The sequence below is a fragment of the Sceloporus occidentalis genome, unplaced genomic scaffold (genome assembly GCF_023333645.1).
Source record: "Sceloporus occidentalis isolate IW3139 unplaced genomic scaffold, rSceOcc1.0.p SCAF_53, whole genome shotgun sequence".
Lineage (NCBI taxonomy): Eukaryota > Metazoa > Chordata > Lepidosauria > Squamata > Phrynosomatidae > Sceloporus > Sceloporus occidentalis.
Genome location: NW_028317033.1, coordinates 3980716 through 4006972, shown reverse-complemented (window position 1 = coordinate 4006972; position 26257 = coordinate 3980716). Strand labels below are relative to the sequence as shown.

Below are 26257 nucleotides of genomic sequence, written 5' to 3'. Positions count from 1 at the left end.
GAAACCGCATTGATCTGACGCAATCCGACTAACAGGCAGGCGAGATAAGGAATCCATTTTTAGAGAAGGGTTATGAAAAATACTCAGTAGTAGACTTTTTGAATAAATAAAGGGCAGGAGATATGGAGACGCTACTGACTAAAGAAGAAAGCCCAAATGACAGCTCCTCCATTAATTTTAAACTCTGATGGCAGCCAGAAACATGAAAAATGATAATCAACAATCACTAGCATCTACTTTTAAAAGATAATATGTTAAAAGAGATCCTGACAGACAAAGATAATATATGGAGGAAAGTAAAAGGCATGAGTCTGGTCAAAAATCATATTAGGGAGGAAACCCTGAAACATTTCCTTATCCAATGACTTAGTTTTCATTGTAGGGACTGTCAGTTGTGTAGGGCTAAGAAAGATAAAGGGAAAAAAGTAGACATTACATGAAAGGAGAGAAAATTAAGATAACCCCACTTATCGAATGTAGAAGCATGGAAGAGTGAGAATTTCATTAAGAAATGAAGTGGGTGCACAGAATAAAAACAATAGCCCTGCATGGTATGAACTTTGATCTGTTCCATTTCGTATGAACTGATTTTGTTTTCTTTTCTCTCTTTTCTTTACCACCTTTATATTTTTGTCTCTGCAGGATAGGATACAGTTAAATAAATTGTTCACTTTGAAACTCTTTTATAATCCTACAATTTTGAAGTGAATGTTATCCCCATTTGTGCATTTTTTTATTGAAAGGCTGCTTTATTTGCACATTTTTACATATTTACATTTACATGAAGTCATTTTTTAATTAATGATAATTGTAATGATTTAAACGGAGTACCTTTACAGATTAACTTGAATTTAAATTTAAGTGGATTTTATTTATTTGAATATTTTATAATAAATGTATATTTTTTTATGACCGTGGGAATCTCTGGTTGCCTAACAGGAAAGCTTTGCAGGACATCTAACACCAAGACTCTGTATACATTAGACAAGACAAGAGTCCCTGTTTTTATATTTCCAAATATTAAGAGGGATTACTACACTATAAATTTACCGTATTGACCCGAATATAGGCAGCACTTTTTTCCTCCACTTTAAGTCTTTAAAGTGGGGGTGCGGCCTATATTCGAGGACTAGCACCCGACGCCTGGGACTTGCAGACATGCCGGCAGCGGAGGTTGTTTATGCTGGCATCGCCGCTGCCAGTAAACGTCTGCGCGAACAATCTTCCTTGCCGGTACTTCCCACGGCGGAAGTGCCGGCACCGGTAGTTGAATACGCGTTATACGTAGATGTCCCCCGTCGGCCCCGCAAGACCCCGTGGAGTCTGCACCGGCACGTCTGGTGGGGGGAGGACATCTTGGGGACAGAGAAGCAGCATATCTCAGGGGATAGAGTGGCAGCATATCTCGGGGGGGGTACATCTTCGGGACAGAGTGGCAGCATATTTCGGGGGGGGCAGAAACTTTTTTACTTTAAAAAAGCACCTTTTAGGGTGCGGCCTATATTTGGGTGCGGCCTATATCCGAGCCAATACGGTATATGGTGACCATTAAATGAAGTGAGGACCTGAATAAAACAAGAAGGTTCCTCAAAGAAAAAGAACCCCTGTGATGAAAAACATACATCGTATCTTCAAGGGTATCTACAGCTAATTCAACTACTGTAGTGTTAGTCCTTTCAATCACTTATATCACCCGTCTGATCCCATCTTCAACTACCCCTTGCACTCCATTCCACATAGATTGTAAGCTTGTGAGTTTATATCACCGTATAATCTTACAATTATTTAATTCTTTTATTATTTTAATTTTAGCTTGTGCTTTGTTTGCTTGTTAAAAGTCCAATGAAATACTAATATGTTTTCTTTTTGTTTCTTTTTCCCACGTGGTCTCTGTAAGTAAATGGACATCAAGGATGTGAATTCGGATATGGCTACTGGTTAGACATATCATTGGGTCCCATTTGTTATTTAAATAATATACCTTATATCTGTAATAGCTCACATGGGAGATCAATTCCACTTCCAAAACCTTTAACTATTTAAAAAATAATATGCAGCTTTAAAAGCTCAATTCTACATCTATATGACGCTAGCCATATTTAAACACATTTTGCCCCCTGTTAAATGATTATTTATTATAACCTGATATTTTTTCAGATTCTCAGAGTTTACCAATCTGTAGCTTTCCCTTTTGCATGTTACAATGACTTGAAGAATATCGACCTTCACAGTTTGTGTTATTTTTACCTGTGTGTCATAGGTTAAATTCCCTGAATACAGATCAAACTCTTAAAAATAATATTTTGCATGATTCATATGACTAATGCACACAATAAGTTTAAAAGTGCTTTGCAGCATATGTGTTTTAATGGAACCTTGATGGAAAGTACTGCCCTTTAATTTCTGTATCTCTGTGTTAAAGCAATGACACACTTCCTTGAAATTAATATGGTAGGAAACATCATGTACAAAGTTCTTAATAATAGGTAAACTGGTTAACCAAATCAGGTCCCATCTATCTCACTTTGTACACACTGTAATATCCATTGTGCATGTTTCACTGCAATAAAAATACTCCGTATTTACATTATAATAACTGCAGACACAAACACCTGTTTGTCCGTTATCTTAGCACTCTACGCATTAGTCACATTGGGGGAGTTATATTGAAGGTGAATTAAAGCACTCAACAAGACATCCTATTGTATGTAACATCAGTTCACTGTGTACTCTTTTGGACTATTAAATACTTCTTATCCCTTAACTCACCCTAATTTGCTTTGGTTAAAATAGGCAAGGGGAACACCTTTGTTACCATGTTTTAGTAAATCACAAGCAGACACTACTCTTAGATTATCATCCATGAGCTCTCGTGTATGCACTGGGGTTGTTCTCCACATATAAGTTTAAACAATAAGCCATTGAGGCCAGGGTTGTCTCTCCAGGACCATTGTTTCACAATGTACAGGGTTTTGTGTAAAAACCCTGTAGTATGCACTTAAAGCTCGATATAAATCCAAAAAACGCCTTTGATCTGATCTTTGTCCTGACCTGGTAAAATGGATCCTGCATCCATAATGAAAGTGCCTTTTTTGCACATTAATGGTCATAGGTCCATAGAATTAACTGTCGATGAGTATAAGGTGTCGATCTTGTAAAGTAAATTAGAAGATGAGGAGAGGGTAGATAAGCATTGCAGGCTCACTCTAATATATAGTTTTATTACAAAAATACATAAGTTAAAAACCATTCCCATTTAGAATTCCCATCTGCATTACCCTAGTTGTAAAATCAAATGTAATCAAGCAGATTTCTGAGGAGAGATTCACATTAAACATGTTCTTTCATGTATTGTTATAGTTTGTGCATTTTGTTCATTTATACATTACATTTTCATTGTTTTAGCTTTATGTTGGATCCATCAGTAGAACAACAATAGCTGATTCCTATTATTTAATAAATATATTTCTAATATTTTTCTGAACTTCTTAAATTAGTTTTGGGTCTGGAAAGGGTCAGAGGAGTGATGGTCACTTGGTGTGCTCTGAAGGTGGCTCACAAAATTCACAGCATACCTAAGCTCATTAGATCCTTTTTGTGCTCTTCTTCAACCCGGTCAATCACTTTTTGGGCTGCTGAATTTGGCCGATGAAAGCTGCCTGCTAGATTCTTTCAGGTTAGATGAGGCTCAGACAGAGACGGCGCCAGGGATGACCCTACGGATGTGAGTGTATGACTTCCTTATTGTAACGCTGCTGTGGTGGGAGACACCTCGGGGAAGAACACACTCTTCTGTCAGTTTCTCAGTCTCTGTATTCCAGCACAAGACAGTTGCAATGACCTCGTTTTTTTCATCTCGGCCACCTGTTATAAATATTTTATTACAGCATGCTGCTATCCCACAGCTTGCTCGCTCATGGCTAAACTTTGTGACAAGGCACCAGGTGTCTTCAAGAGGGCTGTAGGAGTACAAAGCTTTCATTGCACCACCTAGAAAAATAAAAAGTACAAAGTTAAAACAAAAGTTCAGCATAACCGGTCTAACATCTTCCAACAGAACGAAAATTCTTTAATTGCTAGTAGACATGTGCATTTGGACCCTAACAAATGTTCCTTTTTTATACGAAAGTTTTATTAATGTGTAGAGACCCCAACAGAATAAACATAAAAGAAGCAGAGAGTTTCAAACTTTTATTTGGATTTTGTTGTTTTTTCACTCATGCTTTCACACTCTCTCCCACACTTTCTCTCACACTGTGTCTCAATCTCTCCCTACCGCTTCCATGTTCCTGTCTCCTTTCCGCAAGCTCAGTTTTCCGAAAAATACATTTATTTATTTTTTGGTCAATGTGCACAAGTCTAATTGCAAGGTTGAAGGTAACATTTTATTAAAGCCAGAATTCTACCAAGATGACTATTACTTTCAATGGAGTACATTGAAAAAATTCCCAGTGTCTCTTCAGGATTATGTTATTTAGGAATGGAAAATGTCAATACCATGATCAGCTTTTAAAGATGGTCAGCAGCCAAGGTATTGGTTCTATCAAAACTAAGGCTTTCAGTGTTGCCAACTCACCCTATGGAATCCATTTAGATTGTGAAGTCTGAGACTGTTAGTTTATAGATCAGTAGTGAAAAATCTATCAAGATCTATTGACAGCATTTTCTATCATTCACTCCAGTGTTACACAACATTTGAAACTTTTCATGGTGATTAAATACCCATTCTGCAATTCCTTGTTACATTTCCAACAATTGAAAACACCTGAAAAACCCTAAACATGTGCAACTACATATTTCCATATTAATATTGGTCAATTCCATATGTTGTTATCAGAAAACTTACCAACAACATAAATATGGTCATAGAAACTGACCGCGTTGATACATTTGGCTTCCACTGGCATTGGTGCTTTCAAACCCCAACTATTGGTCGTGGGATCATAACACTGTGTTTTATCTGTAGCCAGCTTCCCGTTTGGTCCCCCGCCGATAACAAACAATTTGCTCTGGTAACTTGCAGAGGCAAAGGAGCTTACACTATATAATAGGGGGGCGACCTGCATACAAAAGAAAAAAATGGGGAAAACATGCGGTAATTCCAGACAATTAATGCTTAGCGGGGTGTCATTTTAGTTGGTCACCTTTAATGAAATAAAAATCTTTTAAAAATAATTTTTAGCTTTAGCCTATCGTTGCTGACTTTTGTGTCATATGATAATTTAGCACCTCCAGCCAAAATTATAAATGTGGCAAACTTGTTAAATAATTGTGTGTGTTGTGCTTACTCTGCTAACTGTCTTGTCAGAGCGAGCTAAAGTACAAGTAGCAGTAATTTATTAAAAGTAAACAAAATCAACATAAATCCTTGCTCTTTCCAAGTACTAAATATATGTCAGATGTGTTTTCCAAGGTTGATGTGGCTTTCCTACTTTCTAACTTAATACAAAGTTTGTAGCAGCCCAGCTCTCTAGATGCTTTCTCATTATGGCTTGGACTTAACCCCTTAAGGACAATGAGCGGTCCCAAAACCCATTGAAAACAATGCATTTTGGCTTTGTCATTAAGGGGTTAAAGTTGTTGACCCACTGACCAACCCTGCTCTCCAGATGATTTATCCTATAACATAATTTGCAAGTCCCTCGAGCCATGCTTTATTCAACTTGCATAGAAAATACCCTTCCCTGGGCCTTTAACTTGCTTGGTAAGGGCAAATTAGGACTTACAGTATGTACTCTACATGACCAAAAGTGTGTGGACAATGCTCCTAACTATTGAGTTTAGGTGTTTCACCAACACCCATGGCTAACCGGCGTATAACATCAAGTACAAAGGCAGCCATCTCCATAGACAAACATGGGCAGTAGAATAGTTTAAAATGTGGCACTGTCATAGAATGCAAGTTCATGCCCTGCTAGATCTGCTCCGGTCCACTGTGTTATTATTGTTAAGTGGATGCTTTTATGAGTAACAACAGCTTAGCCACAAAGCAGTAGACCACACATGCTCAAAGAGCGGGACTGCACAGTGCTGAGGTGTATAGCATGTTCTCTGTAACATCTCTCACTACAGAGCTAAGCCGCGCCGCTGAAGCCGCGGTAATGATGGACCGCTGGAGGTACGGCTGTGATGTCATTGAGGGGGTGGGACCTTTGGCTGGCGCCAGATTTAAAAAGCCGGAAATCTGTCTCTCAAGCACCCTGTTGTGGTCCTTTTTGCAGTATTGTTGCCAGTGTTCCTGATAGTCGTTATTTTGACCCTTTGCCTGCCTGACTACTCTCTGGATTGTGATTCTGTAACTCTGCCTGGATTTTTGTGTACTAGTTCTGTTTGTCTGATTACGCGCTTTGTGTCTTGACCCTCGGATTGTACGACTACCTGCTCCGTGTATCGACCCGGCTATCCTGACCTTCCCGTCCGTATTAACCCCTTCAGTTCTGAGCTGCCTGTGTGTTTCGCTTGGAGCTATTCCATCATCTTGCCTTTTAACGTGTCTGTATCTACATGCCCGCACTAGGCCTCCTTGCTGTTGGGATCATCTAAGTCCTGCTTGTCTAGTACTAAGGGCTCCTCTCTTGGTAGCGGTAGACTGGGCTGAAGAACTTCTTAGGTGAGTGCCGTCTGTGCGGGTGTACGTGACACGCAGTATATACTACCGTTCAAAAGTCACTTAGCATCGAAAACTAGGACGTTTCTCGCTGTGCTAACATAATCGCAAAAGGTTATTCTAATGATTAATTAGCCTTTTAAACTTGGATTAGTGAACACAACGTGCTATGCTACAATAGTCATTTTCAACATTAACAAAGTTGGAATGGAAATATGTCACCAAGTGATATGGAAAAAAGAAATGGGACAAATAAATTTCCAAAGATGGAGGAACGAAGAGAACACAGGGGGGGAAAAAGACTGAAAAGGTAGGCAAAAGCAGAAGGGAAAAAAGGGTACAAAACATACTAAAAAGCATACTTAAAGCAGGAAGTCCAGAGAAATGGCCCTTCCTGTGTCCACCTACTTTTGTTCATATAGTGCACCTTCCATCCAACAGTATGTACCTCCTATTAGAAGTAATGATCACATAATTGATTGATATGTTTTCCATATATGTAGGAAGTATGGAAAGAAAATACTTACAATTTATGATACTTGTGTCATACAATGTCCATACTTGTAGACTGTCATAAAGTATATAAATATTTGACAAAATGCCACAAATAGTCACAAAGTCACTAGTGATCTTTATTATCTGTCACAACATGTCAAATCACATACTCTAAACATGATACATTCTATCTTTATTATCTTCTTCATACAGACATTGCACATAACTGAGCTTTTTTTCTCCGCTATTTGGTTTTGCTTTGTATTTTGGGTATCATACATTGTGTATTATAGATTATCACTGCAGATCCCCAATCCTCTTTAATATTGTTGAATGTATCTGAACTGCACCTTGTGGTGGGCAGGATTCCAGATAACTAGTCCAAGAACTCAAACATTCTTTCCTCTGCCTATTAAGTAAAAGCAAATTTGATCACGTTTGTGTAACAGACATGCACAAATAAATTAACTTGATTTGGTTGTAAGAACGGAAAAATATTTGTTTATGATGTCATGGTGATAAAGAAAGACCTTTACAGAGCCTCGATCAGTCAATGAATAACAATATTATATTGACCATTTTTGCCTATGTATCTGTGTAACTAAATGCATTTACCGAGCATGAGTCAGACTGCACACCTGCTTTTTCTATAACATGAAGAATCACAACTTTATTTATGGATTTTTCACCGACCTGAACTTGTTGATGCAATGTTGTCAGAATGACTTGAAACAAGCCTCTTCTAACTATCTTCTAACTAAACATCATAGATTCTATTGGACCCTTAGGTCCACAAGACCATGCATTCCTAGACACTGACTTCTTGATGTATCGAATTTGAAAATGATACATCAACAAACAGTATTATGTCTATGATTTACTTATGTATGCACTTTTTTCTTCTCTCTTTTCTCTTTTTTGTGTTTTATATACATTCTTCCTACAATATCACTCGGGTCACTCCCCATTATAAGTATCTAGCCTTTGTTGATCCTATAACAGCAACCAATCAGTGACTTCTTTGTGTGTCACATGGCAACGGGCTTAAAATAAATACTATCTGAGAATGTTATGTAGTATTATAAAGTGTAATATAGTGTTCAGAACAGCATCTTTAACTAAAGTGTATTGTAAGCAGTGAAAAAATAGTCTTAAGAAAGACTTTTGATAAAGATGGTCCAAAGGAGGAATAACTACAACTATATGTAGGCTATTGCCTAGGGCTATTAGAGCGGCAAGCTTAATATGCTTATTGTCACGGAAGCCTTCGTGCCATGGGCTCCTGAAGGTGCCTGAAGGCCAGTCTCCTTCCTACAGACTATGGGCCCTGGCCTTGGAAGGGGTTCTGTTTTTGGGGAGGTGGGCACAGGGGTCCATTGGGACTACTTCTAACCCCCTGGTACAGAGTGCCAAGTTTCCCCAAGTACCAGAGACACCTAAAGACTGTGGAGCTCAGACACAGATTTGGGGCATCTGCAATTTGGAAGGGCTTTATGTGTGGTGTTTTACTCTCCAGCGGGTCAGGACTTACAGGGCAGAGACCTCCATGGCCAGTATTTGCATTTGGATCTGATATCCAGAAGGTGTCAGACAGACGTCAGGAAACCGCCCGTGTTTACCATCCTCCCCATCGACTACAATGGAGAGTTTAGTGCAAAAACTGAGCCGAGTGCAAAGGAGGACCTGATGAAGAACTTTGTGTGGTTTGTTGTGTCTATTGTATGTAAATTATTCCCTTGTACTGTTTAAATATCCCTGTTTTTCCAAATAAAGTGTTGTCTGATGCTTGGGGTGGGCTGCTATGATCCTTTATTGTCCTTTTCAGGACAATAGCCACACTGTGTAGCTAAGCTTCAGCTAGCCACAGTTCAGGGCAGCAACGTCCCCCGATCTCTACACAACGCTGGTTCTGTCTGGCGCTGAATGCATTAATTGCTGGTGTCTCGGAAGGAGGAAGCATTGTTTGGCGGGAATACCCAGTCGGGGTATCGGTTCCCGTCACACTGATCATATTAATAGTATTTCCCACTTTCAAAAGAAGCATGGTGACAGAATTTCTGCCACACTCCAAGTTTGTAATATGAATTAAAACAATAGGCTTAATACTTTCTTCTTTTTAGTAATAATATCCACAAAGTAAATGGTAAAATTTCCTCTGGACCAATGAAGGAGGTGTGGGGTACAGCGTTTTTCCTGAACAGCCAGCTATAACCTTGGAGGAGAACCTGCACACTTTGTCTGCGGTAAAATTATGCCCTAGCTGGTATATTAGAAAATCATAATCTAGCACTAACTACACAACCTCTATATAATACCCTGACTCCTTGGAATTTCAATTCACTTCTGGAATCAGTCGACATGAGATTTTTTTTTACCGTTAAAACAATTCCCAAATAGCAATATAGACTCACTTTTAACCATGCTCTCTTATTTAAACACCAATGACCCGACTACATCAATGTGAAATATGGGAATGGTAGCGTTTGTTTGCTGTAACCCAGCACTGACAGTCACGCCAGATATACAAGGGCCTTTAGGAGACAGTGTGATGCACAAACCAGTCAAGTATAAAAAGCAAACAACAATACTGATAATGGAAAGCTTTTTAATGTTTAAAGACACCAATAAAATTGGTATTATATAATAGACTCATACACAGAGTCAGCTGTTGACACAGTCTTTCAATTCAAGCCTTCTTGTGCCATGAGCAAACTAAGTTAAAGTAATAACCAATTAACTGTTTTCCATAAAACTCCCCAGCTGAATAAACCAGTGGTGGGCCAAGTATGTCTGTGCTCCAGCCAACATAGGCCTACACCGTTTATCTCCCTTCCATGGGTTTTTAGGCATTTGGCATCATATCTCATCACAAAGATGATACATCTTACACAAACTCTCTGATGTTGCTTGTTTTGTTTCTGTATTAAAAGCTATTTAGAACATTAAATGGCTGGTTCTGATGTATTTAGCTTTTTCCCTTCAACATAAACAACCAGTCATGGATGGTTTATGCATGAACAGCTGTTCGCTCCTTAGACTGGTAAATTCACATCTAGTAGTAGAGTAAGTGCACTTCTTTTCTGTGGTTCTAAATATTGTCCCCATGGACATAAAAAGGAGCCAGAATTACTTTTCAGCATTGAAAAAAGTGTGACGGGGACACAAGATGCAAAAGTAGAACTAGAAATCTACAATATTACTCTATTAAAATATGGGCTCATATAGGTTTATGGAGGAAAAAAGGTACAGGTTGCAAGTCAACTACATGACTAAAAACAGGTTTGCGTTTATAAAATTTGTCTGACTGCCAAAAAAGCTACATAGAGATCAATAGGAAACAGCTTTACAAAAGTGATCTAACGGGATATCCAGAATATAAGCTGTCCTGACCATAAATGGATATATTTTATCATTTTATCAGAATTTCTAGACAAAACTACATCTAGGGGTCAATTTTCCAAATTTGACCCTGGGAGTTGAATTGCATGCTGGTGAGCAAAAAAAATAAAATTCTGCCTTTTCTTTCTTTCTAGAAAGTGTACTTTGAAGACATGACATATTATCTGGCCTAGTGCATTTAAGATGTGTTGGACGGGACCTTACAGTGCACAGTTGGTATGTTTGGGTACTCTATGTAACAAGAGCTGCTGAACATTGTCTCCTATAGTAATAAAATGCATTATTTATTTCATAATGGAAAAATACATCCAGCTTAACGTGCTTACAAATGAATGAACTTACCTCTGACCAGCAATTGTGGAATGGGTCATAGACTTCGACACTGTATATTCTTTGACTACCATCAAAGCCTCCTATGGCATACACTTTTCCACAAAGGGCAGCCATCTTGTGCCTCCATCTGCCCACATTTAAATACTCTATTTGAATCCATTTGTTGATGGAGGAGTTGTATTTCCAACATTCATGCTGTGTTTCTTTACCACCTTGATTAAGAAAAGTTATTAGAAAAAAAATAATTATAATACACTTTTTATCTAATGCAATGTGGATATTAAAATTATAGACACAAAAGAGGAATTATCTAATCTCAAACGCCAGGTAGAAACGGATCAAAATATACTACTGACTAATCATTTTGTAGAAACAGTTTTTTAAGATATATTGTACTTATTGACTTTGCAATTTGTATATAAAAAGTAATTTTACAAATTTCCTTTAAAAACCGTCAATGAGCTGGAAATAGCATCTACCGAAGTGGATATTTTGAATAAAGTTAAGTACCCTCCTAGGCCATATTAAGGAGTCTATTGAAGATAAATATGTCAGCTATTAAGATGGTTTAAATTTACCACAAGGAAAATTCCATGTATTTCTTAAACCTGCCTCTAGATGCTAGTGTCTACTAAGAAAAAAGGCCCTGCTACAAATATAAGAATGAAAATGCTTACTAACCATTCATGTTTTTTAAATTTTTTACCTTTTTACTTATAAAAACTGAATTGCCTTGGGCATAAAATCATAAGAATTAAGAGACACTTCCTAATTCCAGTTCCAATTGGCTTTATATTTCTGATTTCGCAATGATTTGCAAGATCAGCAGACCTGCTCTAACAAGAACAAGAAAAGCATTGGTCATGCCTCCTTAACCTGGTCTAAAATTAGATGATCACTAATAATGTGTGTACATCTTTTTAAAGGGAGGTTTAGTACCAGTACAGTATATACATACCAGAGGTCTTTAAACAATGAATGCTACTTATCCCTCATCTCTAGAATATAAAGGAATACAAAAAAGCCTGTATACCTCCAGGGGCACAACGTTCTGACCCTACCATATAGGTGGCCTAGGTGGCTGTTGGCGCTTGTTCTGCCTTGGTCGGTACTCTGTTTAATCTTACCTTGGTATTGTACTGTAGTAGCCTTATAAAGTATGTTGTTCACATAGGGTTTAAGGAAGCTATTCTGATCATACACACCTGAAATATAGACTTCATTTTTGAAGGTCACACAAGCAAATTCAACCCACTTTTTATTTTCATTCTCATTTTCTTGCTCTGAAATTGGCAGTTTTGCAACCTCTAGACGGCTCCTTCTTAGAGGATCTAGACAAGTAACTTCAGTAACAAATTTTTCATCTTTTGTGCATCCCCCAATTATCATGAATACTTCCGACTGGAACTCATGCATTCGCGGTTTTGTCCTCTCTGAAACTATCTTCAAAATAAAAATGTTACAAGGTCACCCTTTACATAGCATTACATCAAAAGAAAAGCTTGTGTTCATTCATCAGAGTATACAGCTTTGTTATAAAGGGGAAATAATGTAATAGCAATGGATTCTGCAGTGGTTTCTCTATGAGTTATTTATGAAGAAAATGTGCACAAAGCTAAATAACAGGCTTACAGTCTGAACAGAAAATCTCTATCTCGCATTCACGCCGCTTTTAATTCTTAATGTGACCTATTGTTACATCATAAGGATTTTGCAACCGCCGCAGCAGTAAAACAAACTTTATTCTTATCTGATCTACAAGTGTGTACATTTATATCTAGTTTATATTAACAGTTTGGCAGCTGTTTGAAGGCATTGAAAATAGCATTGCTAACATAATACCAGGAAGGAATAGCTTTTATTTCCTCAACTTGCAGCCCAGGAGAATGACCACAATGACTCTATAATAAGCTCCGTATACACTGTCCAGTCCTGTCCACTGCGTTATACATACATTTGATCATTAAAAGGGCACGCCAGTCATCATATGCCCTTTAATGCTTATGAAAGCTGAGAGGTTCCCTTAAAATTTCATGGTGTCCCCTTTACAAGTGCATGGAGAGGATTCAGGAGAATCCCAGCCATTCCCTGTGTAGGAGATGTTTTCATTCAAATACATTCCCTGACAAGTGATATTCATACCGCCAGCCAGCTTCAGCCTTTACTCAACAAGCACATGCATGGAAAGCTCTACTATTGATTTCAGAGCATTTTCCTGGCACTGATTGGCTTGGTGTTTGTCGGACCATGGTGGACCTCCTCCTTGTATAGTATCTTCACTGGTAACCCATGATCATGTTGGATACTCTGGTACCACAGTATGATTTATCTTGTGCAGTACTGAAATCCTCTACAGAACAGAATTATGGTACTTAAATAAAGATATCTATTTGTGGAAATATGGGTATCTTTATTTTGTCATTATATCTATGTATTCAATAGCAGGTGTGTAGTTATTCAGTTATGAACAAGAGGAAGCTATCAAAGTCTAGACATTTTAAAGTAAATCCCCATGCAATCATGCCTGCTAAAAAGGGGAAGTGCCAATATTTTTTAGAGAACTGTAGTATTGTGAAACCAGTAAAACAAATACACCCACACAGAAACATACATATTACTGGAAGAGAAACAACAGTTTGGTTATAGATGATGGTGGACGGTGATGTTAATACAGGGGAAGTTCCCAGGGTTGGAGTATAGGGGGCAGGAAGAGTGTATGTCTGTGATTAAGGGACATAATTAGCTCCACTTAGACTGTTAAGGGTGGAAAGTGGACAAAACTTGACCAGGCATATGAAAGACTTTAACACAGAGTCCCGGTGAAAAGCGGCAAGTTCCCATGCAAGGCAGAGAACCTAGAATGATAGATCCCTTGGTCTCTAGATTGGTTTCTTCATTCTCTAGGCAGCAAAGGAATGTTTGACCATGCCCAGCTGCTACCACCTGCATGCTCCTTGCCTACTATACTACGCCCGCCCCTATACAAAGCCTGTCCCACAGAAGAGAAAATAACTTTCCAGGGATGCCAACCTGACAAGCCGTACTTGGAAAGCCAGGCATGAGGAAGGGGGTAGAGGACTGCATTGGGAGGCGGGTCCCACGGGAACTTGCGGGCGGGCTTGCTGGGGCTGCGGGCGGGAGCGGGAGGTCAGGCACTGTACCTGCGGGTCCCGGTAATCCCACGCACTCCCGCAAGGCTGTCCTCTCGCTGCTCCATAACAGTGTCTCCTATCTTGCTCCGCCCAGGAACAAGGCGGAGTCACGTGATGTGATGTCACTTCCTGTGACTCCGCCTTGTTCCTGGGCGGAGCAAGAGAAGAGACGCTGTGAGGGAACAACTTGCGGGACTGCGCGGGAAATCAGGTAAGGAGGCGGGCGTGATTGGCCACAAATGTGGCGGGAGCGGGCGGGATTGGCCACAAATGTGGCGGGAGCGGGCGGGAGCGGGCGGGAGCGGAACACCCACATTGCGGGAGCGGGATTAAAAACAGCGGGAGCGGGATTCAAAAAGCAGTCCCGTGCAGGGCTCTAGAAGGGGGCTTTAAAATTTCCGGCAGTAGGAAAAAAAAAGCTTGGATTTGCTTATTTTCTTTATTATTATGACGTTTTGAGGACAGCGGCAACTCCCTCAATGTTCTGTATTTGGTGAAGGACCAGCCTATGTGAGCTCCTCCTAAAGAAGAGCATGATAAATAGTTAAACCAGTGAATGTATCAAGAAAGACATCTTGGCAACTGAAAAATGCAATATTTTACTTGTTCTCTTCATGCAGTAAAAATTCACCAGTACAGCATAGTGACGTCAATGTTTTAAAACTCCAAATCTCTTATGTGACAGGACCAGGATAACTGGCAGAGACAGACATTTTCGTGGAACTCAGGGTCGGGTTGTCTGGGGGCAGTTTGCACAAAGTGTTTCGTTGTGTGAGGGTGTTTTGGAGGTCTTTGTTGGGGATTCGTGTGTGGTTTGCTCATGGAGTGTTTGCTCAGACGGCAGCCTCACTATAGGGGGGATAACACAGGTGGGGAAAACACATTGTATCATTTAATCCCCTCACTTTATCCATTGCCTGTGTACTCCCCCAGTTGATGGGATTTGGGATTGGGTTCTGTGTGTATTGAGAACATAAGCTATATATATATATATATAAGCTATATAAAGTGTTTGTAATAAAAGTGGTTCTTGTTTTACTGCACGAATTGTGGTCTGACTGATCTGTGGATAGCAGGAGTTATCTGTATGAGGGTACTGATTGGTGATTCCTCAGCCCTCAAACATCCTACAAACACACCTATGATCACCTCCTTAATGGTGCTGTTTCATGACAAAGCACTGACCATATATTCTAGATAAGGTAAACTAGCTTCTGGTGGTGGATATATTGCACAGATGAAGAAGGCCAGACTTTATTTGTGATGTTGCATGTTAGCTGGTACAAGATGGGTGTGTAATATGAAGGTGATGCATTGAATAATCACAGTCTATGTGTACAGAAAAGCTTCTTTTACTAAACCAAAACCTTATCCTTGGTAAAATTGTAAATCTGTATTATGGATGCCTTACTTATTTTACTGTAAGTGTAGCTTAATTACAAGTAAAGCTAAAACACAATTTCAGTATAAAAAGTAAGGCATACATTCTTCTTAACTCCTTTCACAAAGCTTTGATGAAGTAGCTCACACATAGCATTGCATATAGAAGTACCTTATCGTAATAAAAGGCTAGAGACAGTGTACGAGTTCAAGTAAAAAGAGTGTTAATTTCAAATGGTCATAACATTTTAAATAACTTCTGTAGCTGAGGATATACTGAGAAAGGGTGAGAAGCTTTGTACTCACTTCACTGCCAGTCATGTAATACATTCTTGCTTCTTGCAGTAGAGGGAAGACTTCAGGACACTGTCTAATTAATTCATTTGCTTCCACTGTGCCCACAAGGTACCAAGGATCCAGTAAGGGGAGCCGGACACATTCTAAAAGCTTTGGCAATAGAACCTGTCTGTCGGACTGTTTGTAATGAACCCAGTTTATAACCGTCTCAAAAACCTGGGCTTCTTCAGTCACATAGAGCTCATCACTTTTTAAAATATGATAAAGAACTTCTGACGGTAGTTCTAGAAAATCCTCATGGTTTAATACTTGAGAAAAGTTCTGGATGATGTAGCACTGAACTCGTAGTTTCAAAGAATCCAGAGAGTGCGTATCAGCGAGTCTCAAAATTCCAACACAGTTTTCTGGATTAAGAGCTTCGGTTAGGAAACTGGAACATCCATCAACCATACGCATAAACTGAATTGAAAACAAAGTGTTAAAGGTCATTAGCCTGCAAACATGTATTTGGTAGCATTATCTATACCAGCCCTTAATTGTTTGCAGTTGGAGACTATTTTAAAAAAAAGTTTATTGGATCCTAAAGACCATCACACATTAAATTGACAATATCTGAGATTGACAATAGGATTAACACTTGTTAATACATACAGGTACAGAAGGAGAAGAGGGCTGACAGTGAATGAGACACGAGATGAGGGAAGACTTTTGTGAAGATATTTTGATTGTAACAATGTCATGTCAGTGGCGTGGAGATCTCTAAACTGGGAAGAACAGATGGGGTTTTTTTTTTAGAAGTTGAGGGTTTAGTATTAGGAGGACAGAAATCCAGAAGAAGAGATTAATTTTCCAAGAGAAACATTTTTTATACAATTATCAATACTAAGACATTCAGCGATCTAGACAGATTATTGTTTTACAATTCTAAATGGTTCTATATTATCGTTCTCTGCATTTGGATGAACAATGTTGCAATGTAAGAAAAAATATTTATTTAAACATTATAATCTAACGAGGAAATTAGGATACATTTTCACAGACTTGTAAAGACTGTGTGTATATATATATATATACCGTATATATATATATATATATATAGTAGGTATGTCAATAGATGGTACTACTAATTATAAAGGCAGCTTTCTTGACATTTATGATATTGAGACACAACACTTATCTTGTGCATGCATTAATTCACACTACAAGCTTATGCATAAAAATATTAAGAAATGATTTTCAAAAATTATGTTTGAAAAGAGCGTTGCTGTAATATATATATATACTCCAAAGTTTACCCTGAGAACACAAAGGGGTCTATTCACTAAGGTAACAGTAGGCCAGCATATTTGCAGGACAGCTTTGGTGTCAACTAAATCAATTCAGTATGCGTTATGAAGGGCGAACACTAGTATGCTTCTCCAGCAAGAGGGGCTGAATTGGCTTTGTGTTAGGTTTAACTGAATGGTTGAAAAGACTTTAAAAAACGTTACTATACAATATAGAGAAGCATAGAAAATCTTCCTGCAGCAAAATATCACTGGGGTTGGCCCTTTGATAATGCATAGAGTAGACCGAGTGTCACGAACCACAGGAATTGAACTAGCCCCTTGAGCATGGCACACTGTTGACTTATTGGTGTCACCACCAGGAGGCGCTATGGTCATTGGGAATCCTATCCTGCCCATGTCCCTGTCAAGTGTGTGTCAGGCTCCAGTCACACCTGTGGCATGTAGGGTAATTAATGGGCTTTATAACCAGAGTTGCTCCCAGCGTCCCTTGCTGGTGCATTGTTTTCCTTGCCACGCATTATTGTGGATGCTTTTTGATTTTGCTGTGTATTTCCTGGTTTTGACCTCTGGCCCTTTGCACCATGTTTGATCGACTGCACATTTTCCAATCCGCCTGCTGCCGTCTACCCGTTACCCAGTCTGTCTGCTGCTGTCTGCCTAGTACCCAGTCTGCCTGCTGCCATCTGCCCGTTCCCAAGGCTGCTGTCAGTCCTGTTCATATAGATTGTGCCTAAAGCTGCAGCAGACAGCTGTCTGCAACCAGGTGCACCTGTCTGTCTAATGCCGAGTTCTGAGCCTGAAACTGTCCCCGCAAACAGACTCCAGCCTAACCCAGCAACCCCGGTCATAACACAGGGACTTGAAACTAAACTCTTCCTTTGGTGAATAGACTCAAAAGAGTACCTCTACCTGTGTCTGAACTGAGCAATAACATACTTCGGTATACTTGTATTTCCTGTAGTGGTTATGCATAATTTTTTAGGTAAAAACATTTTTTTCCCCATGTTTTTATATTTTTTTGGTATTAAATGGTTGTTTATCTACTACGATAATGCCTTTAGTGGACATTTCATGATTATTTGCTTATTACACTAGAGAGTTCAATTCATGTTTTGTCTAAATGTTTACAGATTGTGTTATATATAAATGATAATTCAGTTTCAAGCATGCCATGACAATGTTTATGATACGAAGATGGTAGGAGGTTACAGGTAGCTCTAGGGGATTGTTGATCCAACATAGAGAACATCCGCTAGATAAGTAAAATTCATCAGACATAACATCTTGTATGTTCCTTGTATGAGTCAGACACAGCTTCTAGCTACAGTATTAGGAAATGTTTCATGTTTAGACCTGTGCATATATGTTTACTTTTCTCTCATATCCCTTGTGTCAACCAGTCCAACAGTGTATGCCCATTTCATATTATTTTGCAAGTTATGGTGACAATATGGTTACTATAACAGTCACTCTCTGACAAATTATAAAACTCAATAATGGAACTGTACAAAGAACAAGCGGTCATCCATCCAGAGTTAATTTTCACGTAAACCATTGAAAAGGGTTCTTTACAGTAAGAATAATAAAGATGTGAAATTCACTACAACCAGATGTTGTGCTATCAAATACAATATATGCCTCTGAATATGGAATAGATGATTTTTTAGCAAAAAAAAAAGGGTAGTCATCTATATAATTGGTTATATGAACATGATTAGTTATAGCTTGTTGATCCAGGGAGAAATCAGGTTTGTATTTTGGAGTCAAAAAGGAATTTTACCCCTTCTAAGGCACAATTGGAAATAGCTTCAATGCTGGTTTTGTTGCCTTCTTCTGGGTGAACAACAAGGTTATTTATTTTTTTTAACAGAAATAAAAATAAATAAATAAATAATAAAAAATTATTTGTGTTATGTGTGATAGATAAAAAAAATAATAATTCTGAGAAATATGAATGAGCCAAGGGCCAGCTGCCACGCCGTGTCCCTGCATCCCCTGCCAAGCCTCTCATTCTAGTGGGAACTCTCAAGTAGGTGGCAATTAAAGTAAGGCAGGAGGGTAGCCATGCCTCTTACCCTATCCACTTCGGGGACGTACCCCATAATTCCTTACCTGCTGCCCTTCCCCTCAACCCTGGTGTCATGGTTTGGTCACCTGAATTGATGGGGGTATGGTGCTGGCATTCCACAATACCAATACATGCAAACTCGCAGGTTTTGACCCTGAAGTTTTTACACCATTCTAGGGGTAAAGTGCAAATTCTCTGGTGTAGAATTCTACTCTGATTTAATTATTTAAATCACAGATGGTGTTTGGATCAATGTTGTATAACCTTTGCCTCCTGACAAGTAATGGTAATCATTATTAGAATGGTTGGCACACTTAGTGAGTAAAATCCACATGATAGACGATATGGCATTTACTATTTGGACATAGGAAAGGCAATAAAACATAAAACTTTCTATATTTCCATAGACAGAATTATACTGTTATCTTAAACAATTTTAGACACAAATGCTTTTTACAAAAATTGATTCATTAATTCTAAGCCGTCTTCTAATTCTTACTTGGTGCTAATGATGGACAAAAAGTAACTTTGTGACAATAGAAAACAGCTTTTAGTAAGAAACCCAAAAGGACACATTATATTTCAGACTATGAAAAACCAGTCTACAATACTTAAGACACTTCTAAAGAAATGTAACACACCTTAGAATGCTAAAAAATAAACACCCTGCACATGTGTAGACACGCACTAATCAGTATAACAGTGATAATATAACCTTCTCCAAGCCAATACATTCACTGTAGCACAAAACAGGGCAATTATGCTACCCCTATGCTAAAATTATGTGCAGCTGAATTAAAAGTTGCATAGAAAATATCTATATTAGTTGACACAACTCATTAGCTACAAAACAAATATACCGGTAGTCACTAAACACAGGGTTAAACAAACATCAGTACACACTGGAAAACATTAAGGTATTCACCCTACTTGCTGCAATGAGCTTCTGCTGTGGCAAAGACCTGTGCTAACGTTATTTTATTCCCTTTTTTAAACAAAAAGCCTAGATTTTAGGTGGGTCATTGCCTCACTTGAGGTCCCCTATGTGAGCAAGATGACCACTTCCAGTATAGTATACTGCTTGATAATGCACATCTTATAACTACAATGTGCATTCTTATGGGCTAAAAAAATGAAAAAAGCATTCAAGTATTTTTTTTTAAAGTGCATTTATACTATACTGACCTGAAAAAGGCTAGCAGCTTCTAGGATTTTCTGCACGTTATGTTTAGTAATCACCACTTTGCTAGTGTATGTATAATCCAAAATTATTTGCATGGTTTCTGCATCAACTCCTCTAATCACAATTTTCTCTTCATATTTCTCCTTGAGTTCATTGCAAAACATAGCTCTACGAGACAGAAAAATACAATTTCATTTATTAAAACCAAATTTTTTACACAATATACAGCGAGTTGTAGTTCAAAATTCTTTAAGCTGCCTTTATTTCAGATATTTTTCCCCAAATCTGACTGTAAACTAATTTTAAACAATAATTGAATAATATAATCAGTAGTAATATAGTGGTAGAAAAGTAGAAGAATGTTAGAACAAAAGGTCTAAAACTTGATGGTCAGGGGTTTAGATCTAATGTAAGAAAGTTTAACTTTACTGAGAGGGTGGGAGATAAATGGAAGCGCCTACCATCAGACATGGTAGAGGCTAATACAACGAGGGATTTTATATACGCATGGTATAGGTATAATTTCCTAAATCTAAGACAAGACCAAGAACTGATTGGGATCTGAGTCTCTATACCAAGAAAAATAAGCAGACTAGATGGGTCGAATGGTTCTTATCTGCCATCAACTTCTATGTTTCTGGGTGACTTTAACATCCCTTTAGATATATCTAACAACTCTGCAAGCTCCAAACTCCTCTCCCTGACATCTTCCTCTGGTCTCTCTCAATGGACTAATTCCCCTACGCACACTGAGGGACACTCACTCGATCTGGTTTTCTCCAGATCATGCTCCCTTTCAGATTTCTCCATTTACCCGTTCCCTCTGTCTGACCACCACCTCCTATCTTTTTCTCCAGTGCTAACCCCTAACAAGACATACTTACAACGCTCACCTCATACTTGTAGGCCATTACCAGAAAATACCATTACCCAACTGTCAGCCTCACTCGAACCTCTCTTACCTTCCATGTTAACCCTTTCCTGCCCAGACACAGCAGCCTCTTTTTACAACAACACACTTGCTTCATCCCTCGACACCATAGCTCCAATTACTACAAGTTACCCCCGACAATTTAAACGCCAACCATGGCATACCAAAACCACACGGTTTCTTCAGAAGTGCTGCCGCACGGCTGAGCGTTATTTCAGAAAATCCAAATCCAGCGAAGACTTTACTCATTATAAATTCATGCTTCACACCTACAACTCTGCCCTCTCTCTCGCCAAACAGCTCTACTTCTCCACTCTCATATCCTCTCTTTCTTGCAACCCACGACGCCTTTTTTCTACTTTCAACTCCCTTCTCTGTCCCTCCACACCCACACCACAAACCTCTCTCACTGCCCAAGATCTTGCTACCTACTTCAAAGAGAAGATCGAGACTATTAGAAAAGACCTCTCTTCCTTACAACTCCCTCCTACACCACTCACCACCACCCTCTCTACTCCTACTATACTAACTGCCTTTTCCCCTACAACCAAAGAAGAGATAGCCACTCTTCTTTCTTCCTCTCACCCAACAACCTGTCCCCTTGACCCCATCCCTTCACACCTCACAAAGTCTCTATGTCCATCCCTTGGTCCATCACTTACCCACCTATTCAATCTTTCTCTATCATCTGGATCTGTACCATCTGCCTTCAAGCATGCGCTAATCACACCAATTCTAAAGAATCCTTCCTCAGACCCCGTCTGTTTGACTAACTACCGCCCTATCTCTCTGCTTCCTTTTACCTCTAAGCTGCTTGAACGGATTGTGTACAATCGCCTCACTAACTTCCTCTCTAATTCCCTCCTTGACCCTCTACAGTCTGGTTTCAAACCTCTTCACTCTACTGAAACAGCTCTAACAAAAGTCTCCAATGACTTGCTCTCTGCCAAAGCTAAAGGTCACTACTCTATTCTAATTCTACTGGATCTCTCTGCTGCTTTCGATACTGTTGATCACCACCTTCTTCTTGACTCACTTGCTTCTATGGGCATTCGAGATACAGCTCTCTCCTGGATCTCCTCATATCTGTCTAACCGTTCCTTCTCTGTCAACTTCTCAGGCAACACATCTTCGCCCCTTCCACTTTCGGTTGGTGTCCCCCAAGGTTCAGTCCTTGGCCCTCTGCTGTTCTCTCTTTATACTTCCTCTCTTGGCAAACTAATCAACTCATTTGGCCTCCAGTATCATCTATATGCAGATGATACCCAAATCTACCTGTCTTCTCCTGATCTCTCTCCATCTCTCATGTCCCGGATCACCAGCTGCTTGTCTACTATTTCTTCATGAATGTCACAACACTACCTGCAACTTAATCTTTCTAAAACGGAACTCATTATCTTCCCTCCCTCCATCTCCACTCCACTACCTGAATTCTCTATCACCATTAACAACACAACAATCTCTCCTACTAACCAGGCCCGATGCCTTGGGGTCATCCTTGACTCAAACCTCTCCTTCATCCCTCACATTCAGTCCCTCGCCAGATCCTGCCGCCTGCACCTAAAAAACATCTCTCGTATCCGCCCATTCCTCACCCAAGAATCCACAAAAACTCTGGTTCATTCACTTATCATTTCCCGTCTTGACTACTGCAACACTCTTCTGGTTGGCATTCCACTGTCTCGACTCTCTCCACTACAGTCTATCCTTAATGCCGCTGCTAGGCTCATCTTCCTTGCACGTCGCTCCTCTTCTGCTTCCCCCCTCTGTGAAACCCTCCACTGGCTTCCGATTACCTTTAGAATTAAATTTAAGATCCTGGTACTGACATATAAGGCCATCCACAATACCGCTCCTCCGTACATTTCTGACCTCATTAGCAAATACTCTCCTACTCGATCCCTACGTTCCTCCCATGGGCTAAGGCTCTCCTCCTCACTCATCACCTCTTCCTTTTCCCGTCTACAAGATTTCACTCGAGCTGCCCCATATCTCTGGAATCTGCTCCCAAGGAACCTTCAGAATTCACCCTCCCTCCCGACATTCAAGAAACATCTAAAAACCCACTTCTTCAGAGAAGCATACCATCTTAGCTGCTAGAACATCCTTGTCATTGATACCCCCACAATACCTCTCACCCTTTCTCTATGCCTTATGTTTATCACCCCATTTTCCCTCTAGATTGTAAGCTTGCGAGCAGGGCTCTCTCCACCAAATGTATCGGTTTGTCTTAGTCTGTCAATTCTTGTCTTGTCATATCCCTTGAATTTATGTATTGTATTAAGTGCTGCGTAAACTGTTGGCGCTATATAAATAAAAGATAATAATAATAATAATAATATGTTTCTATGTAACAACTAGGAATATTAGTCTTTTTCTTTTTAAGTAAATACAGTTAGGGGTGGTCATTAATGCAAAAAGGAATGGGCTATCTATCAGAAATTGAAACACATAATTATGTTCACATTTGTTATTTTATCAAACATTTAGATGAATCCGATTAACAATTGCATAGGTCTCTAACCTTCCGATGAAGGACCAATAACCTAATAAGTTCTCTAATAATTGCTCTTTGCAAGATGCATTGATTATATATATGTCTTTTAAGACATACATAAGAATGTTATCTCAGATGGGGTATATCTAAATTGTGGCTAACGCCTCAGTGGTGATGTATTGTGGTGATCGGCCTTAGTCTTATCTCAGCAGACCAAGCCAAGGAAATGAAAGGTGGTTATAGTGCAAAATCCTTATTGTTGATATCGGAGAAAGCCTCTACTGCTTCTGTCCATCTTCTTTATATGTATTATACCACTTCATACGTCCCCAGGTCGGGGAAGAGTTATGTGTAATATTAACTAATCGATTGAGATTCAAGTCATCTCAGATTAAATTAGCTCTAAGGAAAATCAAAGTATTTGTGAGAAGGACACACGTGGATTGTTTGCGTTGTACTTTTTTAGTAAGCTTATAATTTCCTAGCCTCTTTCACCTAAAAAACTTAACTATACATTAAAGAAGTATTTATCTATATTAAAATGAGTACAAGCTGTTTAGCATGTGATCCTTCTGTATCTCTTTTGAAAGGAAACTATGATATACATGTATTTAAACAATTATTATATGGAGAATATTTTGCGGTTTACAAGTAGCGATCCACAAAATAACTATTATTATTATTATTATTTATTGCTTTATATAGCGCCATCAGATTCTGCAGCGCTGTACAAAGGGCAGACAAGACAAAATAATTATTAAAATAACATAACAAGAAACACCAGGTGAGACTGGCCCTTTCTAGTACACCCCTTTCCAAAGTTGCACTAGAGTTTGGGTGTCTATAGATGTGTCTAGAGGTGGTGGCTAGATTTGAAACCATGTCTTATATAGTATTTGACAAATCCTAAAAGGTAGCCGTTGTGAAATCCTATAAGGTGGGTACACACAGGTGTATTCACTAAATTATACAATTGCAGGAGAGAGGAACATTGCAACTATGTATTATAAAGGGCCAACCCCAGAGACCTTCTCCTGCGTGGAGAGTTGAGCAGGCCCTATATACTTCATAGTTATATCAGTAAAATGCAAAGTCGAATCATTGAAATTCTTTACTTTTTAACTTCAATGTTATAATTTTTTTATTTAAAACATTTAGAATTTCTGTATTTTTAGCCAATCCATTTTCTTATCCCACTTGCTATTGCTCCTATACAATAAATACAAGCAGACTTTTATTTAGGCAAAGTTCAGTTATGAAAACAAACCGTTCACTAATTACTAATTACTAATTACTTTTTTTTGCACAAATAAATAACATTTTGGTACTCATACTTTGATAATTGGTGTTCCTACTCATGGAATGCTTGTCGGGTATTTAATTATTCCGTGTTTTCTATAATGACAGGCCGCAATATCTTTTCAATGGCACTCGTTCCAGATTTTGTTAGGTCTAGATATAGTCTTTCTTACCTGAAATAATTGCTAGCTGCCGCCAGAACCACACGATGACATGAAAAAAAATTATTTCCAACACACAAAATAACATCTGTCAAGGAGTTCTCAAGCCTCAGGTTTTCCAGCCCATTCTGAAGAGCTAAAGTAAATCCAGTGTCATCAAATTTTCTGTTATCTCCACTGGAGTTTTCGGTGAGCTCCCCCAGTTCCTTGGAGCAGTCACTATTCAATGAAATAATAAAATCATCTGAGCTTTTCTCTACAGACTCTCCCATAGTTGTGGTGGTGTGTTGTGAGAATTCTACCTCTTCTCCTGAGATGCTGTTAGGTCACACTTTACAAGTAAAAACGGATTTCCTGCCCAGGACTCTAAACTTATCTACAACTACCACACGCAAAACAGGAAACCTTAAAACTGCTGCAGTCGGCAGCTTAAACAGTTCAGTTCCATTTCTTACCCGCTGTCTATAGTTTTCAGTTACCTAAACAAAAAACAAGCCAAGTAGATTTTTTAAGGAAAAAAGCGGCAGAGAAAATGTGTGAAAAACTTTGTTTATTAAACAAAGGTAAACCCAGTTGTTGAAATATTATATACAGTGTGTATATATATATATATATATATATATATATATAAAAATAAATATATAGTGACAAAATATCTCCGTGCCCGACCCAGCTAAACCAGGCTCTGGAAATCTCTCCCGGACAAAACACACAGGTCTAGACAGATAATCTCAGACTTGGCTCGGGGATTATACTCAGGGCCTCTCCTTGCCCTGGGAGCACAGGGGACCTTCCTCTCCCTTCAGCTGTCTCTCTGATTGCGAGGCCTCATGGTGTTTAAATGTCCATTGCCTGCACCTGTTGCAGGCTTCACAAAAATCCTGGACTGGATTGTGCTTCGACATCCAGTCTGTTGCAAAAATGTAGAATACCAATAGCAAAGAGTTGGAGCATTGGCCCATTCTGCACCCCAAATGTTCCACCCACCCTACATTCCAAATGATCTATCTGCCCTGCTCTCCAAATGCTCCACCCACCCTGCTCTCCAAATGATCTATCTGCCCTGCTCTCCAAATGCTCCACCCATCCTGCTCTCCAAATGCTCCACCCGCCCTTCTCTCCAAATGTTCCACCCGCCCTGCTCTCCGAATGATGTATCCGCCCTG

General features: G+C 39.1%; 1 protein-coding gene across 2 annotated transcripts; it reads right to left on the bottom strand.

The window, feature by feature from the left end:
• Nucleotides 1-3688: 3688 nt before the first annotated feature.
• Nucleotides 3689-25363, bottom strand: LOC149288236 (kelch-like protein 6). Of its 2 annotated transcripts, none has more exons than XM_089492067.1 (7): nt 25104-25363; nt 20206-20371; nt 15669-16122; nt 12040-12273; nt 10844-11046; nt 4847-5060; nt 3689-3990 (listed from the first exon to the last, which is right to left on the bottom strand). In XM_089492067.1, exons 1-7 carry the CDS (start codon nt 25361-25363, stop codon nt 3689-3691), a joined length of 1833 nt encoding a protein of 610 aa, XP_089348193.1. The 2 variants fall into 2 exon arrangements, with proteins under 2 accessions (XP_089348193.1, XP_089348192.1); XM_089492066.1 differs by having other exon boundaries at nt 12040-12277; nt 15673-16122.
• Between the last annotated feature and the right edge of the window lie 894 nt (nt 25364-26257).